This window comes from Filicampus tigris, chromosome 9 (assembly GCF_054856515.1).
Source record: "Filicampus tigris isolate MCC_2025a chromosome 9, RoL_Ftig_1.0, whole genome shotgun sequence".
Taxonomy (NCBI): Eukaryota; Metazoa; Chordata; class Actinopteri; order Syngnathiformes; family Syngnathidae; genus Filicampus; species Filicampus tigris.
In genome coordinates, this window is record NC_141225.1 from 17638748 (window position 1) to 17653798 (window position 15051).

The 15051-nt window shown below is 40.1% G+C and overlaps 1 protein-coding gene across 2 annotated transcripts in view; it reads right to left on the reverse strand.

The window, feature by feature from the left end:
• The window catches only part of cpne5b (copine Vb), a 79097-nt gene that overhangs the window by 56156 nt on the left and 7890 nt on the right, over positions 1 to 15051 (reverse strand). For both annotated transcript variants that reach the window (XM_086040956.1, XM_086040955.1), the window contains exons 2-3: positions 2149 to 2189; positions 1751 to 1797 (exon numbers count right to left, since the gene is read on the reverse strand). In XM_086040956.1, coding sequence (XP_085897082.1) covers positions 1751 to 1797; positions 2149 to 2189 — 88 coding nt within the window. The remainder of the gene's footprint in view (positions 1 to 1750; positions 1798 to 2148; positions 2190 to 15051) is intronic.

The following is a 15051-nucleotide window of genomic DNA, read 5'->3' on the forward strand; positions in this document are numbered from 1 at the left end:
GGCCCTAAAATCTATTTCGTAATACTTGACACCCCCTTAAAAACGTCACCCATCTTGGAAAACATTTTTTTATCTATAAAAATAAAATGACACGTAACGACCAATCATGGCACAGCGTGCAAACATCACATGACCAAACTCAGAAAACAGGCGAGCCATGATTGGTCGTTACCTGAGCCCTGAGCAATTGATGTGATGTGATTTCAGTTGACAGCAAGTTGGCAAAATGTCCGCCCACTGATATGGCTTGAAAACGTGTGGATTTTGTTGCTAAATTCGTATTCCACAAACATAATATTAATCAGAATACTGTGTTTAGACGAGTGAGTGTGCATAGTACATTTTATTGTCAATAAAATGTTTGACTTGACTTCCTCTTTTAACATATATAAAAACTAAACTGGTTGAGGGCAATTGGTTTCCACACACATTTCTAGTAAACTCCTCTTATTCGGGCTAAGAGTGTACTTGTAGAACGCATACTGTTCTATACCTTTAACACATACATCCAACAATCATTTACAGCAGCATCTGAAAGTCATCCCACACAGCAATCTGTTCTCAGCAAGTAGCCTAAACTCACAAGCAGGTGGATAAGGGGTCATCTGGCATTATAAATAGCGTTGATATGCAGTTAAAAAAAACCTCTTTTTGAAATACATTTTTTGAAGCACTGCCGGACATGTCAGCAGTTAACAAAACATGATGCAAAAACAAGTGCTTTGTTGAGGATCTACATAGAAACAGCCCGTTGTCAGCCTCTTGCAGCATCCGCATCTGTACGTGCGACTTGTGTTCTCTCCTTCTTGTGTCATAATATGATCACTTATTGTGACCTTGTTATGTCTTACAACATTTGACTGCTCCTCCTTTGTATCGTCCGTCTCACAACTTGATTTATGAAATGTGGCAAAAAGTTTTGAAGTGGAAGTCAATCCCCCCCCCCCCCAAATCTTTGCAATAATGCTTTATGCGCCTTCACTTGTCTAAACATGGCATTCTGATTTGTGCAATATGAGTTAGGCAGAAAAATCCACCGTTTTTCTAATATATCTCAGGGGGCGGCCATTTTGTCACTTTCTGTCAACTGATGATGAAATCACAGTTGCTCAGGGCTCAGGTTACGACCAATCACGGCTCACCTGTTTTCTGAAGCTGCACCATAATTGGTCATTATCTGAGTCTTGAGCAACTGTGATGTCATTTTCACTTGACAGAATGTGGCAAAATGGCCGCCGCCTCAGATGGACAAAAGCGGTTGGTATTTGCTGCTTAACTCGTATTCCACAAACGTAATATTAATCAGATGCCGTGTTTCGATTATTGGTCGTGCACAGAATAGATTCTTGTAAAGTAAATTTTGGGGTTGACTTCCACTTTAACTTTGATTGATTGACTGAATTCAACTGAATTTTGTCACTCTTTATTACTGAGCTAATTCTTTATTAAAAAAGAGAATCTCTAAGGTTAGAGTTTTTCCCCACGGAAACGCAAACAGTCTCAGTGAATCTTTTGCTATCATCAAACCTTTATTAACTGTCCAGGCAATGTCTTAAGTGACATTATTACATTCGTAACTGTTGAACTGCTGACTAAATTGAGCTCTCGTGAGATGATTTCATGCATTATTTGTGGCTTAGCAGAAAAATATTAACCCCAAATTGAATTGCACAGTCTCAAAGGTATTCAGCTTCAGAGTTTCCAGTGTAGTTTTTCAGTTTAAAAAGTGAAGGTAGAGAAATCCATTTACCTCTCTCCACTGTTTGGTTTCCACACCTTGTGTATAGAGGACACACACTGTGAAGCGGGACAAAATCAGCAGAGAGGGGAGATAAAAGATTGAGAAGGATGAAAGACAGAGAGTAGAAAAAGTCAGTCATCAATCAGAAGAAGCCTGCCTTGAAATGATAAATCAATTTGTGTGCGTGTGTGTATGTGTGTGCACTTGTTTCTGGAGGTTATCTCCAGTACAGTGAGCTAACAGTTATGGGAGTCGGGGAGAAACAAACAAAAAGATTTCCCAAAACACTGTGTGAAAACAGATTTTCTTTAAACATAGTGATCAGTCCAGAAGAAAATAGAATGAGCACAGAAAAAGAAAATGAAAGAGTATAGTCACTGAATGACGGTTAAATTCAAAACACTCACATGGATCTGACTTGGAAAACGTGTCTTTATCCAGAAGATTTCTGTAAATCAAAAAGACAAATCACTGTTACTCACAAAAGAACATTGCAAACGGGATGACAACATGGTCAGTCATTTTCTTTCACGCATATAAATGTTAATTGAGCAAATATGGTCAATTAATTTTTTTCACAAATCTGTACTCTTGGTATGCCCCCACATCGTCTGTTATTTTATTCCGAATTATTAATCCATTTAAACTGGTGAAAATAGCTAGAGAACAAATCTAAGAAGTGTGGTACAATTCTACCTCTTCCCCAATTTGCGGGAGCAGGGCAGCATTATGTTGCCTCAAGATTTTAAGTCCGTATGATATTTTGAGACGATAAAGAGTGAAACCGTTGGCTTGGATACTGCACATTTAAGTAAGCATGTTTTGTTCATCATGGATAGCTGCAATGCTTCACTCGCAGTGCAAAAAGAAACGGTTAGCCACAGAGGTAAGCTAGCATGCAGATTTAGTTCCGCCTATTACACTGCTAGGTCAGTTCATAGTTTTATTTATTGTATCACTCATGGCTCAAAGAATTTGGCAAGATTGTGTAACCGCAGTTGATTGTTTTTGTGAAGTTTTAAAGGCTTTTTGTCTGGTCGTGAGTTCAGCATGAGCCTTTGATGTGCACGGATAGTGGTGGCATTATATGCGTACCGTTTTAATCACTGACAGGTATTCACACATTGCAAATTCAGATTGCTAGCAAACTCCCTGAAAATTGTAAGCTTTGCTATCAAGAGCAATAGCAGCTTGATTGCCAGCATCACAAGCTCTGCCCTCCAAACACTTAACAACAACAGTGCAGCTGTGCAACTAGGGATTCTCCTAATACAAAAATCACATTATCTCATCATGCTATGATATTAATATTTGACAGTCTTAAAAGTATCACCCTTGATTTTTTTCTATAATGGGAAGATACTGTAGGATACATCTGGGATTAGCTGGCAACACTCCAGGGTATACATTTCACTTCAAATGTGCTGGGATAGGCTCCAGCACACTGCAAAACATCATGAGGAGAAGCGGTATAAAAAATATAAAAAATGGAGGGAGGGATGGATGGTACCGTATATCCAAATAATGATAATAAAAAAACATGTATTCCAGGTGAAAACTTGAATTTACAATTGTAATATCATCCCAAGCGAGATCTGGGTCAGATCAAGCTGTAATAGGTTGTTCTTATTACATTTTGTTCCCTTCAATCCACACGAAATTCTGGCTGTGCATGTAACTATCTCTAAGCTGCGAAGATTGTAGATCTGCAAACACTCAATTTAAGCCTTGGCAAAGGGCTGCGCTGCCTGGAGTGCACTTGAGCAGCCCAGAAAGACTTGCTTCAGCCAATGAGTCAGACAATCTTAATAACTCATAATTGTATGATCATTTTATTGGCACCTTGTGGCATTGTTATTGCTTCATGTTATCTGCAGCATATCCATGGTATGTTTTTTGCTCTATAATTCTCAAACTTGTGTGATGTATTGTATTGATATTCTAGTACCCCTAGATCACTCTGGATAGTAGAACACACAATTAAAAATGAACCAGTCAAACAGTATTCTTTGATGGAAAGCGAGGTGATGTTTCAGCCTTTCTGTGATTTCCATGTACGTTATAAAAGTTTGTCGAAAAAAATCTGTGTAGACATCCACCGCAATTTCTTGTGTCTGAGCCACATTCCTGTTTTACTTGCCTGACCTTTTCATAATGCCTGCCCGAGGCCAGTGTGCCAACCAACCTACATGCTTCATGCCTTTCCTCTGTTGGCGTGCTCGCCACACAGACATGAGATGCCACTGCCTTCTGCTCTTTGTTTACTGAAACAATCCTCCAGGTTCCCACTTCACAGCGGTGAAATGTGATTACCCCGGACAACTTTACATCACCCGCAAAAAGAAGTCTGCTAGTGAAAGTTTAGTTGGACTCGGCGACGGACGGCCATTTAAATTTTGAGGCAGACCCGCCTGTAGACCTGTACTATTCTTACTCAAAGACAAATTTAATGGATCAGAATTTCATTTGGACACAATATCACCTGTGCACATTACAAGACCTGAGGTGTAGGAATTCCATTGTGGATGCTTTTTTCCCTGACAAGGCCGAAGGGCCTCTCCCTTAATGGCCTCGTCTCGGAATTCCTTACAACGCTGTACTGGCTTATATTGGTTTGCGACAAAACCAAAACTTCGTCTAGCCTGCCACCGCGCAGATTTACACTGCTACATTCCAGACTTGCACTGAGAACAAAAATAGACCCTAATAAAAGGTGAAAAAGTACAAATGAAAAAGAAAGTTAGTGGAGACTAAAAAAAAAAAATGGACTAGCAGTATGTTGTAGAAAATAGATGGATAAATTGTTATTATTTTGTTGTGACGATTTCGTTTACACAACACTATATGCTACACTACAAAACATCTGGGGACCAAATCACTAACACAGGTTTTAAGTTAACACAAAATATAAAGCTGCAATTACCAGACATTATTTGTCATACGTTCATTTTACCCCCCAAAAAAACCAGGAACTGTTTTTAGTGTCTTAGAAATGTGTCTGTATGCTAACGAGTGGCCTTTTTGGCTCAGTGGAGCTTGAAATTAGAATTATCAAGTGATTATGTGTGGTTAAAAAAAACATCTAACGAAACTTCCTTTCTGTGCTCTTCGTGTTTCTTTCTTTTTACATTTTTTTTTTTTTTATTGTTTAACTACGTGTACATGATCTCAACATGCATGGAATGCTTTCATGAATAAAGATATGCTGTGGAGTAAATTGATCTGTATCTAAAAATTATACTGACCCAATGGAGAACATGTTGAAGTCTGACCTTTCATTTAGTCTCATTTTGCATTTGTGCGTCAGAGCTGAAATTCTGGTACTTTTATCGGAGGGATCGGGTTATTTTTTTTTCATTTTTTTTTTTTCATTTCCAAAAAGTCAGGTAAGTGTGAGCTAGTAAATGTCAAAGATATTTTTATTGAGGTAGACTACCCACCACTATGAGTTTGTCTGAATGGCTAATCCAATTTTTGTCACCGTGAACTCACACCTAGATACATTGTCAGCAAATTCTGTACTTTTAGATCATACAAACATGTAGAAGCTCAGTGCCGGCATGTTATTTTAATGCTCTATGATCCGCCTGTGTTCCTTTAAGGCCCTGGATGTTGTGGGGCTGTCCTGGTTGATAAGCCTCTACAACGTCGCATGGGAATTGGGGGTAGTGTCCCTGGATTGGCAGACCAGGGTGGTGGTTCTTGTTTTTAAGAAGTTGGACCACTGGTGTGTTCCAATGAACGCAGGCTAGATATTCCTCAGTCTCTCTGGTAAGGCCGATTCAGGGTTGTTGGAATGGAGGGTGTGTCGGGAAGCTGAAGCTCAGATTCAGGAAGAGCGGTGTGGTTTTCGCCCTGGCCATGGGACAGAGAACCAGCTCCACATGGGAGTTTGTGTAAATATGCTTTGTGGACTTGGCGAATCCTTTTGGGGGGTCCTCCAAGTTATGGGGTACGAGACCCGCCTGATACGGGCTGTTCGATCCCTGTATGGAAGCTAGGGTTGGACTCTGCCAAGGCTGCCCCTTTTCATCAGTTCTACTCATAACCTTTATGGGCAAATTTTCAATTTGGTTAGCCTAAGTTTTACATCGCTTTGTGAAGATGATGTACATTAGTTCTGTTGGTTTTATCAAGCCACAATCGTCAACTCTCACTGGAGAGGTACACAGCTGATTGCGAAGCGGTTGGGATGAGAATCAGCATCACCAAAGATGAGACCAGGGTGCTCAGTCTGAAAAGAGTGGAGTGCCCTCTTTGGCTCGGGGAAAAGATCATGCCCCAAGTATCTTCATGTATCTTGGGGTCTTGTTCACGAGTGAACAAAGGATGGAGCTGGAGATTGACAGGTGGATTGATGTAGCGTTTGCAGACCCCGCAGTGGTCTGTCGTGGTGAAAATGGAGCCGAGTCAAAAGGAGATGCTCTCGATTTATCGGTCTATTTACTTTACCATCTTCACCTATGGCCATGAGCGGTGGGTCATGACCGACAGAACAAGCTCACAAAGGGCCGAAATGAGTTTCCTGTGTCTGAGCTTTTCTTTTGAGATAGGGTGAGGAGCTCTGTCATCCGGAAAAAAGGATCACAATATAGCTGTTAATCTTCCACATCAAGAGGAGCCAGATGAGGTGGTTCGTGGATAAGTTCAGGATGCTCCCCGAAGAGGTGTTCTGGGCAGGCCCTACCGAGGAGGCCCCGGTGATGACCAAGGACACCCTGGAGGCATCATATCGACTGGCTGTCCTGGGAACATCTTGGGATTGCACCAGAAGAGCTGTCCAATGGCTGTCCATGCCTGTACATGTTAATGAGCTGGGGAGAGAGAAGTCAAGGCTTCCCTGATTAGGCTGCTGACATGTTGCTGACTCTGGATAAGCCAAAGAAAATGGATGGACGCATGGATGGATGGATGGATGGATGGATGGACGGACGGACAGACTTATTTTTACATCAACACCAAAATGAGTATCTTGGTCATCAAATGCATTCAATGCTACTATTGGAAGCCTGATTTTATAGCCATAGTTATGTAAAAGACCAATAAAACAAAGATGAACAAATCAGTGTATAGTATGCGTCTAATCTGATGAAACATGATGGATATAGCTAGTGGCAGGTAACGAATCTAACAAAACATCATGCCTGGGGGGGAAGACAGTATGTTGACTCTTGTCTGCTGGAGGGAAAGGTGCTTCATGACTGTGGTTTGGCCTTTAACCTTGAATATGTTGCTTTACTTAAAATAAAATAAAAAATTAAATAAAAATGCAACCCATTACCAGCCCCCAGAAACCTCCTCTGTCACTTTCCAGGGGTGGCAAGGATGGCAATATGCTTATCTCTACATGACACTAACAGCATAACAAATGAAAATATTGAAATAAGCTAAAACTGCTCCAAATTCTAACATTTACATTAAGTCCTGTATTTGAAATCTCAAAAAATGTCATGTCACATTACCAGATATATGCTGGTGACATCACTACCTATAAGTGATTAATGGCATTACATGAATATATGAATACATTTCTGTAAATTATATTACATTGTTAAGTAAAGATATTAATCAACCTCAATCATTTTCGAATAACATTCTGTGAGGAGCAATTCTCTCGTACGGAGTTTATGATTAACTAATTAAAAAGAAAATGCTTCTAATTTTGTCTTGATTGAAATCCACAGATTTGAGAGGACATGCATGCATGCACAGGAGAAGATGAAGTGCATAATAGTGTCAGCGGGGTAGTGGGTCCTGTTAATGAGGTTGAAGCCCCTTAGAAACTGTTCTAATGGCAAAATATACATTCACCGGCATCAGGCAGTCACACACATACACACATCAACAATACACGACGGGGGGAAAAAAAGGCCTCTTGGGGGGGTGAAAGCAAAAGATGACAACAACCCAAACTTCAAAAAGAAACAGCCAGGAAGCAGGAGGAGCTCATCTATTCAGAACCAGATCTGCTGAAATGAATTCTCATCAAAGCGATTCTTTTATAACCCTGTACTCCGTATGGCCCCCGTAGTTTATGCTTTACAAGACGCCAATCCCACATCAACAATGGTCCTGCCCTAAATTCAGAGGCAACCCTCCACTGTCCCAAATGTTCTCAAATACAATGCTTAAAGTACAGAAGCTTGGATGAAACTAGTTAAGTCACAGACTTTACCGGGGCCCTTTTTTTTTTCTCAAACGCTTGTATGCAAATAGTTGTTGTATTATGTATTTTGTTTTTAATTCTAATCCACATTACATTCATATTACAAGAAATAAGATCTTTTAGGCAGCTATGGAGTTTGCTGGACTGAGAAATGGATTGTCGAGCTCTTTCAACAAATCATTCAAGATTCTTCAGAGGATCTACAGCGCTGCATCTTGAGGAGAAGAAGAAGGCGTGCACTGGCCTTGCTACTCTGGTGAAGTGCAATTGTATCCTAAAGAGCTCACCGTGGCTCATCAGAGTAAAGATCTACTAGTTTGTTCCCTTCAAAAGAAGAATAGGCATCAATTCTTGCTCTATCAGGATCTTGTATAATGAAACCATTTCCATATTCATCACGTCACCCATTTTCTACCACGCGACCTGCTGAGGATCGCCGGGAAGCTGGAGCCTATCCCAGTTGACTGTGGTAAGAGTTAGAAAAAAAATCTTGGATTGTTTGCTAGTCAATCACAGGTGATTGTGAATGGGACAAGGAAGATAAAGCTACTAGTAATGCCGGAAGAATTGGACCCATACCCTACTGTCTTCACATCTCTCTCCTCCAGTCTGTAGCTCTAGACTCCAGAGCTCATATTTAATTAATTAGCAACAAAAAAAAACAAAAAAAAATTGTGGCTGTGGCTTAACTAAATAAAGAAATAAAGAAATAAACGTGTGTTGCATCAGCCAAACAACAAACCATTACACCTAAATGCATATTAGTGTAGACCAAAAAATTATTTTCACATTTGGCCATTACAATCTGCATGTAATGGGGCCAGCTGGTGTCCATGCTGTACTTATTACTATTCTAGATATGTCTCGAAATACTGTAGATAAGCTGCAGAGGTAGCAGTAATTCCTTTGAGGGTCAAGGCACTGCATAGCAAGATATTCTACTATTTGTATTGGGATGTGCATTGTTCGTTCGTCTCATATCAGCTCTATGCTGCTTTGAAACACTTTTCCAAAAGTGAAGTCAACACCAGAATTTAAAATATATCTTTTTTTTTTTTCTGCACAAGTTGTTGTACATATTCTAGTTACATAACGGAAAGATTACCTTTCGGCCAATAAGATGAACTAGCTTCCAAAGTCCCGAAAACAAACAAGGTCACCATATTAACTCATTCTACAACGTTCCAAATTTCAAATGTGTCATCAGATTTGCATTTGGTTGTTACGCAATCTACTGGCAAGGCTACGGGGGTTTCAAACAAACTTCGCTGATGTAAATGAGGTTCGAAAAAAGATCTGAGATTCAGCCACGCCAGTGTTGTGTGTACGTGCGTGTGATGCCCCACATGCGTAAGCAATCATCTGTATACGGGAGAATATTGTGGGGCGAAGAGAGCAGCAATGTAACAGAAAATCAATCACAAGAGAAGAACAACAGACAAATGTGTCACAGAAAGTGTGTGTATGTGGCTGTGAGTGGAAGTGTGAGAGAGAAAGCGAGAGCAGGGGGGTGTCGCGGGTGGGGGATTGCGGTTAGGAATGAGAGTCAAAACAGAAATTGATGTGGATGAGATCAGAAATAGACCAAAAATAACAAAGCTTCTTTTGCTCATGTTGGAGAACCAAGTCCCAGTTTGGCAGACACAAACTTAACAGATTTTATTTATATAGTGCGCCACTACCAGCAACCCTGATAATTAGACAGATGCTCCTTTTAAGCCAACGGGAGGCTCCTCTCGCCTCTCCCACTCTAACTGCTCCGCTCAGCCAGTGCAAACTGAGGAGGAGATAATAAATATCAAGGGATCAGTGCTTCTGTTTGAAGAGGCATGCAAATTTGAGATGATGTGATTTGGGGACTTGGACTAGACTAAAAGTGAGCATAAATTTATGGTGGCAGACTCTAAGGTTCCACATGCACAGTCTTCCACCCAATAAAGATACATAGTACATTGTAATTGATCTTTCTCAAGGATCCTTAAGACTTACGCTCATGTCAAGTGTTTATTAATATCTCCACCATTTTATTCCTTGGCAAGGAAGCATACGTTTGTGTAGATTGAGGGTGAGAGGTTCGCACACTGAAGGCGTTTTTCTGGTGCTGTAGTGGGTGGAGCGTGACGCTTCACTGTAAGGTTCCAGCGTGAGCTTCACCTCTTGTGTGCACACTGTGTGTGTGTGTGGGGGGGGGGGGGGGGGGGGGCAGGGAGGGAGTATAGTAGGAACATTTCATATGACAATTACAGTGATTAAAATGATAAACGTTATCACTTATCAGTATTATGACAAATTTATATCAGAAATGTAAACCAAAGAGCACCGCACACATCTGGAGTGTTACAAAACAGCAACGTCACATCCACGTGGTTGGTGACGTTGTTTGAGTTGTGGAATCGTATTGTTTGGGCAGATGATTAAGTTGAAAATAAATGACGAGAAGAGAAAAGCATGAAGAAAAAAGGCCAACGTGATCCAAAGCATACCACATCATGCATCATACAAAATCAAAACAATGTCATTGTTTAAATAATTGAGCTCAACATTAAATAAAATTCCTTGGAGGGATGTAAAGTATCCCATATTTAGTTATCGTCATCTAAGATTATATTTGCACCTATTCAGTGAATTACTGTTTATGTTTAAGCCATCAATTGGCAAAGGATCATATTTCTTGGTGTTCACAATGGATATTACGTGCCTCACTATGAGGCAGTACAATCTGCCATTTTTTATTTATTTTTTTACTCCTTAGCCAATCCAAACTGAAAAATAATGAAAAAAATTCAAATGAAATACCAAAGGGAGAAAAATGCGAGCATTCAATATATAGAGAAAGCTTTGAGACTTTTGACTAGCTTTCCAATTGCAAGCCTTTTCAAATCAATTTTGGTAGCCAAAATGTGAAGGTAACCCGTTCATTGAGCAATGATGTTTTCATTCAGCAATAACAGCCCGCCTATAAGGAAACGTGTTCCCCTCAAGGACATTTCAGCAAGAATGGATAGTAAAAAGAAGGTGATCCACACTTGCTCCCGGACAAGCTACCGTATCTCTGTGTGGCAAAATGAAAGCGGCCGTGTGCATGGTAACAGTGATGACAGAGCTAGGTGGGGTGGGCACAATAATTCGCAGTAAGATAAAGAGGAGGGAGCAAAAGGGAGAGAGAAAAAAAAATGCAAACTACAAGTGAGATGAAAAAGGAGCATGTGCACAGATTGGGAAGGAAGTTTTAAAGGAAGTGTGGAAGAAAGAGCAATTCGTTGACAGTGCTGGATGAACGCAGGGGCAGTGGATGGGGAAATTATGCAGCAATATGATGACTGCTTACAAAGAAATTCACCCGGCCATCATTGCTTAGATGATCACTGACATATCATCACTTTTGCAATATCTAACCTATTCGATTAACAGATTCCTTGCTATTCAATACTTCATCTCCAAGAGAGCTTGTATCAACCGTCTATGCGGGAATTTAATTGAAAGCAACAATTCAACCTCAAACACCTGAGTCCAACTGTAATGCTGGCATTACTTTGGTGTCAAATCGATGGCAGACCCAAGCAGGATCATTCCAGCGATTCCACCCACCAGCTGTTGAATTATTCAGGCCAGAACTTCCTCTGGGGAAGACAGTCACAGTGAGCTCGCTGCCTGGCGCGAAGGCTTAAGATCATCCCGTAAATCCCGATGGGGAAAATGGTGCTGTTGTCTGACACAACAGAGGTCAGCCATCAGGCAGATGTGCATGTTGTCTAATTAGGAGAATGGCTAATTGCGTATCGCTGATAAGTGATATCAATAACCAGTGGTCATTCCATACACAGCTAGGCCAAGTTGTTGGTGCCTGTCTGTTTAAGGAACAGAAACCAACAGTGGACACTGAAATAACTTCCCAAAGTAATATTACATTTGAAATGGTTAGCCTAATAACGTAAGTAAACATAATCATTTTTTTTTTATTATATGATACCAGCAAATTAAAAATGTCCCAAAGTAAAGTAATTACACGGTGAAAATATATCTATTTATTTTCGGTCTCTTTCATTATCTTTTACATAATATAATGCTCTTTTTGGGGGGCTGAACAGATTAAGGGCATTCAAATGAATTTCAATCGGTAATATTGTTCTGGTAAGAGTAAATGAATGTAATATAATTCACAGAATGAATTAAACATGTACAACTGTATCATACAGTATTAATACTTGAGGCCAAACAGAATAATTTGACAAATCTAACTAAAGAAACTGGCCTGGATATTGATCCTTACCTTCATATTTTTTCACACATTTTTTTTTTTTTTTTTGAGACAATAAGAGGAGTAAAAGAAAATTCCGTATCCCTCAATATAACACTCCTTGGGAGCAAACTACACTAGTTGTCTGTGGTTTGAACAGTGCCTTCTCCAGATGGCATCTTCCACTTCCTTCCACATATATTTAATATTATTCGGATCAGGGTTCATAGGGCCACTTCAGAATCATCCACTGTTTTGTTTTTAACCATTCTTGGGTGTTTTTAGGTGTGTTTTGGGTCATTACCCTTTTGGAGGAGGCCAAGCTTTCTCATGCAGCATATTCTCCTTAGAATGCCTTGATAGTTTGGAGATTTCATTGTACCCTCCACAGATTCAAGACAAACTGTGCCAGATGCATCAAAGCGGCCCCTTAACCGTGCCTAAACAAATTGACACTTGTTTAAACGTGCTTTGATGGGTTACGGCATGAAGAAAAATCATAAGGAATAACCTCTCAAATTTGGTATGAATAGAATTTACAGCACATTAACTTTGCCCTGGAGCGCTTATAAAACTGCTGGTGAGAGCGGGCTGCTTTATTTGATTGCAAGATTAAAAGGATAATGAATATGAACGATTTTTCTTCCTGAGCGAAAATAACTTTTCTAAAGTGGATCAATTCTAAAAGTGCAACTCAAAATGATCAGTAAATTGCATCAAGAATCTGCGATAAATAAGAAAAGTGCTTCACACATTAGAGTCTGATTTGTTTTACCCTGGAGCAAGATGTGTTGAATTATAGAAGGAGGAAAAGGAATTTCAGTGTAAATGAATAGCAAATAGTTTTTCTATGCTCTACAAGATATGATGACTGTAAAAGCCCGAGAAAAGTTTATGCACTGGGAAAGAGTTCTGGGAAAGAGTTCTTAATGGACGTAACGGGGGCAGTAGATATTCTTAAATGGATGATCCAACATATGTTATAGTTTGCATATTTCCATGGCAACTGTTGTACTCAAACATTAATCTGAACCACTTTTTCTGCGCAGGGGTATGGGAAGCTGATAGACAGACAGCGGTGTGTTAATTTTCCATCCATTCTGTTATTATGCCACAAGTGACGTGTTCCTGTTTTAGGCTGACGTGCACTATACAGACAAATGTAAACATGGAATTCAAATTTGCTTTTGATGAGGCAAAAGTGTTGCGGGTCACAGATCACTACACTAGAAAGAGATCACATCCAATCTCATGGTGGTGAAAAAAAGGGCAAGAGAGGATTGCTGTCTGTGGAATTCTTCCTCAGAGAGCCATAAATGTGTCCAAAAAGACAAATGTCACACCATAGAGTGCAAAGATGCTGAAATCGCAACTAAACATATAAATTCCTGTCCAAAAAAAAATAAATAAAAAAAATAAAAAAAAACTTGAATGAAGGAGAGTTGAAAATGTGCTTGGAATTTCACCCCATCAGAGAGGGAAATTCATTTACAGCTTTATTTACAGCAGTTTGATTGAATTCAATAATAACTCTTATAAGCCATCATAAGTAAAATGACATCCTTATGAATGTAATAAGCAGAGGAAGCAATACACCAACACACATAAACACAGACGTTTTTTTTCTTTCATTCATCCATTATCCATTTCCCCTCCGGGTGTCAGCAGCACTATAATCAAATACACTCATCTCACCCACACATTTTTTTTTTTTTTCACACATATCCAGCTTTGCTGTACCACACGGTACCATCTTGCCCAATCATCTCATCCTGCAGAAAGTGGCACACGGCCAAAGCTGAAATAGCAGCACGGGCTCAGAATAGGCGCAGAAACGCACGTGAGCCAACCCAGTCATGCATCTCTCACTACGAGATGCTAGACGACATTTGCATTGTCTTCACTCTGTTGCAAGCCGTGTCAAACTCAAACAAGTTGTCATATCATATCAATCATGCGCCTTAGCTTGTCTCAAGTGATTACAGTTAAGTGTCATAAAAAGTGTGCCCAGTGTGTGTGACACTCTCCGCACGGACACTATGTGTCAGGGTGAGTTTGACATAATTGGGTAGAAAATGACAGCATGAAAGCTGCATGTGGGCGGACGCCATTAAAATCAATTAAAGTGAATTGATTACAGTAGAAGTAAGGAACTTTTGTTGTGCCTGTTCAACTGTAGTGAAGTGTAATCTAGTACTTAATATGTCACAGCTCACAGTAGTGCCACTGTGGTATATACAGTGCAAATTAACGGTGGTCAATATGCCATTAAAGAGACACGGTCAGAAGCCAATGAATGTAATGGCCGAACACTGCAAGTGTTGTACATATCCCGCATATCTTGAATTTAAATTGTTTCATCATTTTAGTGTGTTTTTTACAAGACCCTCACACTAATCCGAACAGGATTATTCTGAATGTTTATTAATTCATTCCTGAAGGGTGCGGGCGGGCGCACCATTATTACGCACTTCTACATTCCATTACATGACACGACAGTGTGCCAACGAAATAATTTTGAAACTGCTTCGAACAAATGAGGTGGGGCAGGGGAGGCTTTTGGTCGGGGTCGGGGGGGGGGGGGGTTAGTCATCATTTTCTAATCACACTCCCTCTCCTACAATTTTGAGTACTTCCCCATTACTGTATCATATTGAGGGTTAAGATGTGTGGATGTGATCCTGATAAAGAGGAAAAGTCTCAACTTGCAGCTGCGCAGCAACGGTTGTGTCGACAACATGGCCACTTCTCACCTAGAGCTATTAAACTATCATTAAAGGGTCACTTAGGTGGAGGGCTGATGTGTCTAACTCACCTCAATAGGTGCAAACAGCTAAATGTCTCCCTGGGAAGGTTTACAGGCCGCACATTATTTGTTATATTGTTTGTTAGTGTAGTACAAATGTG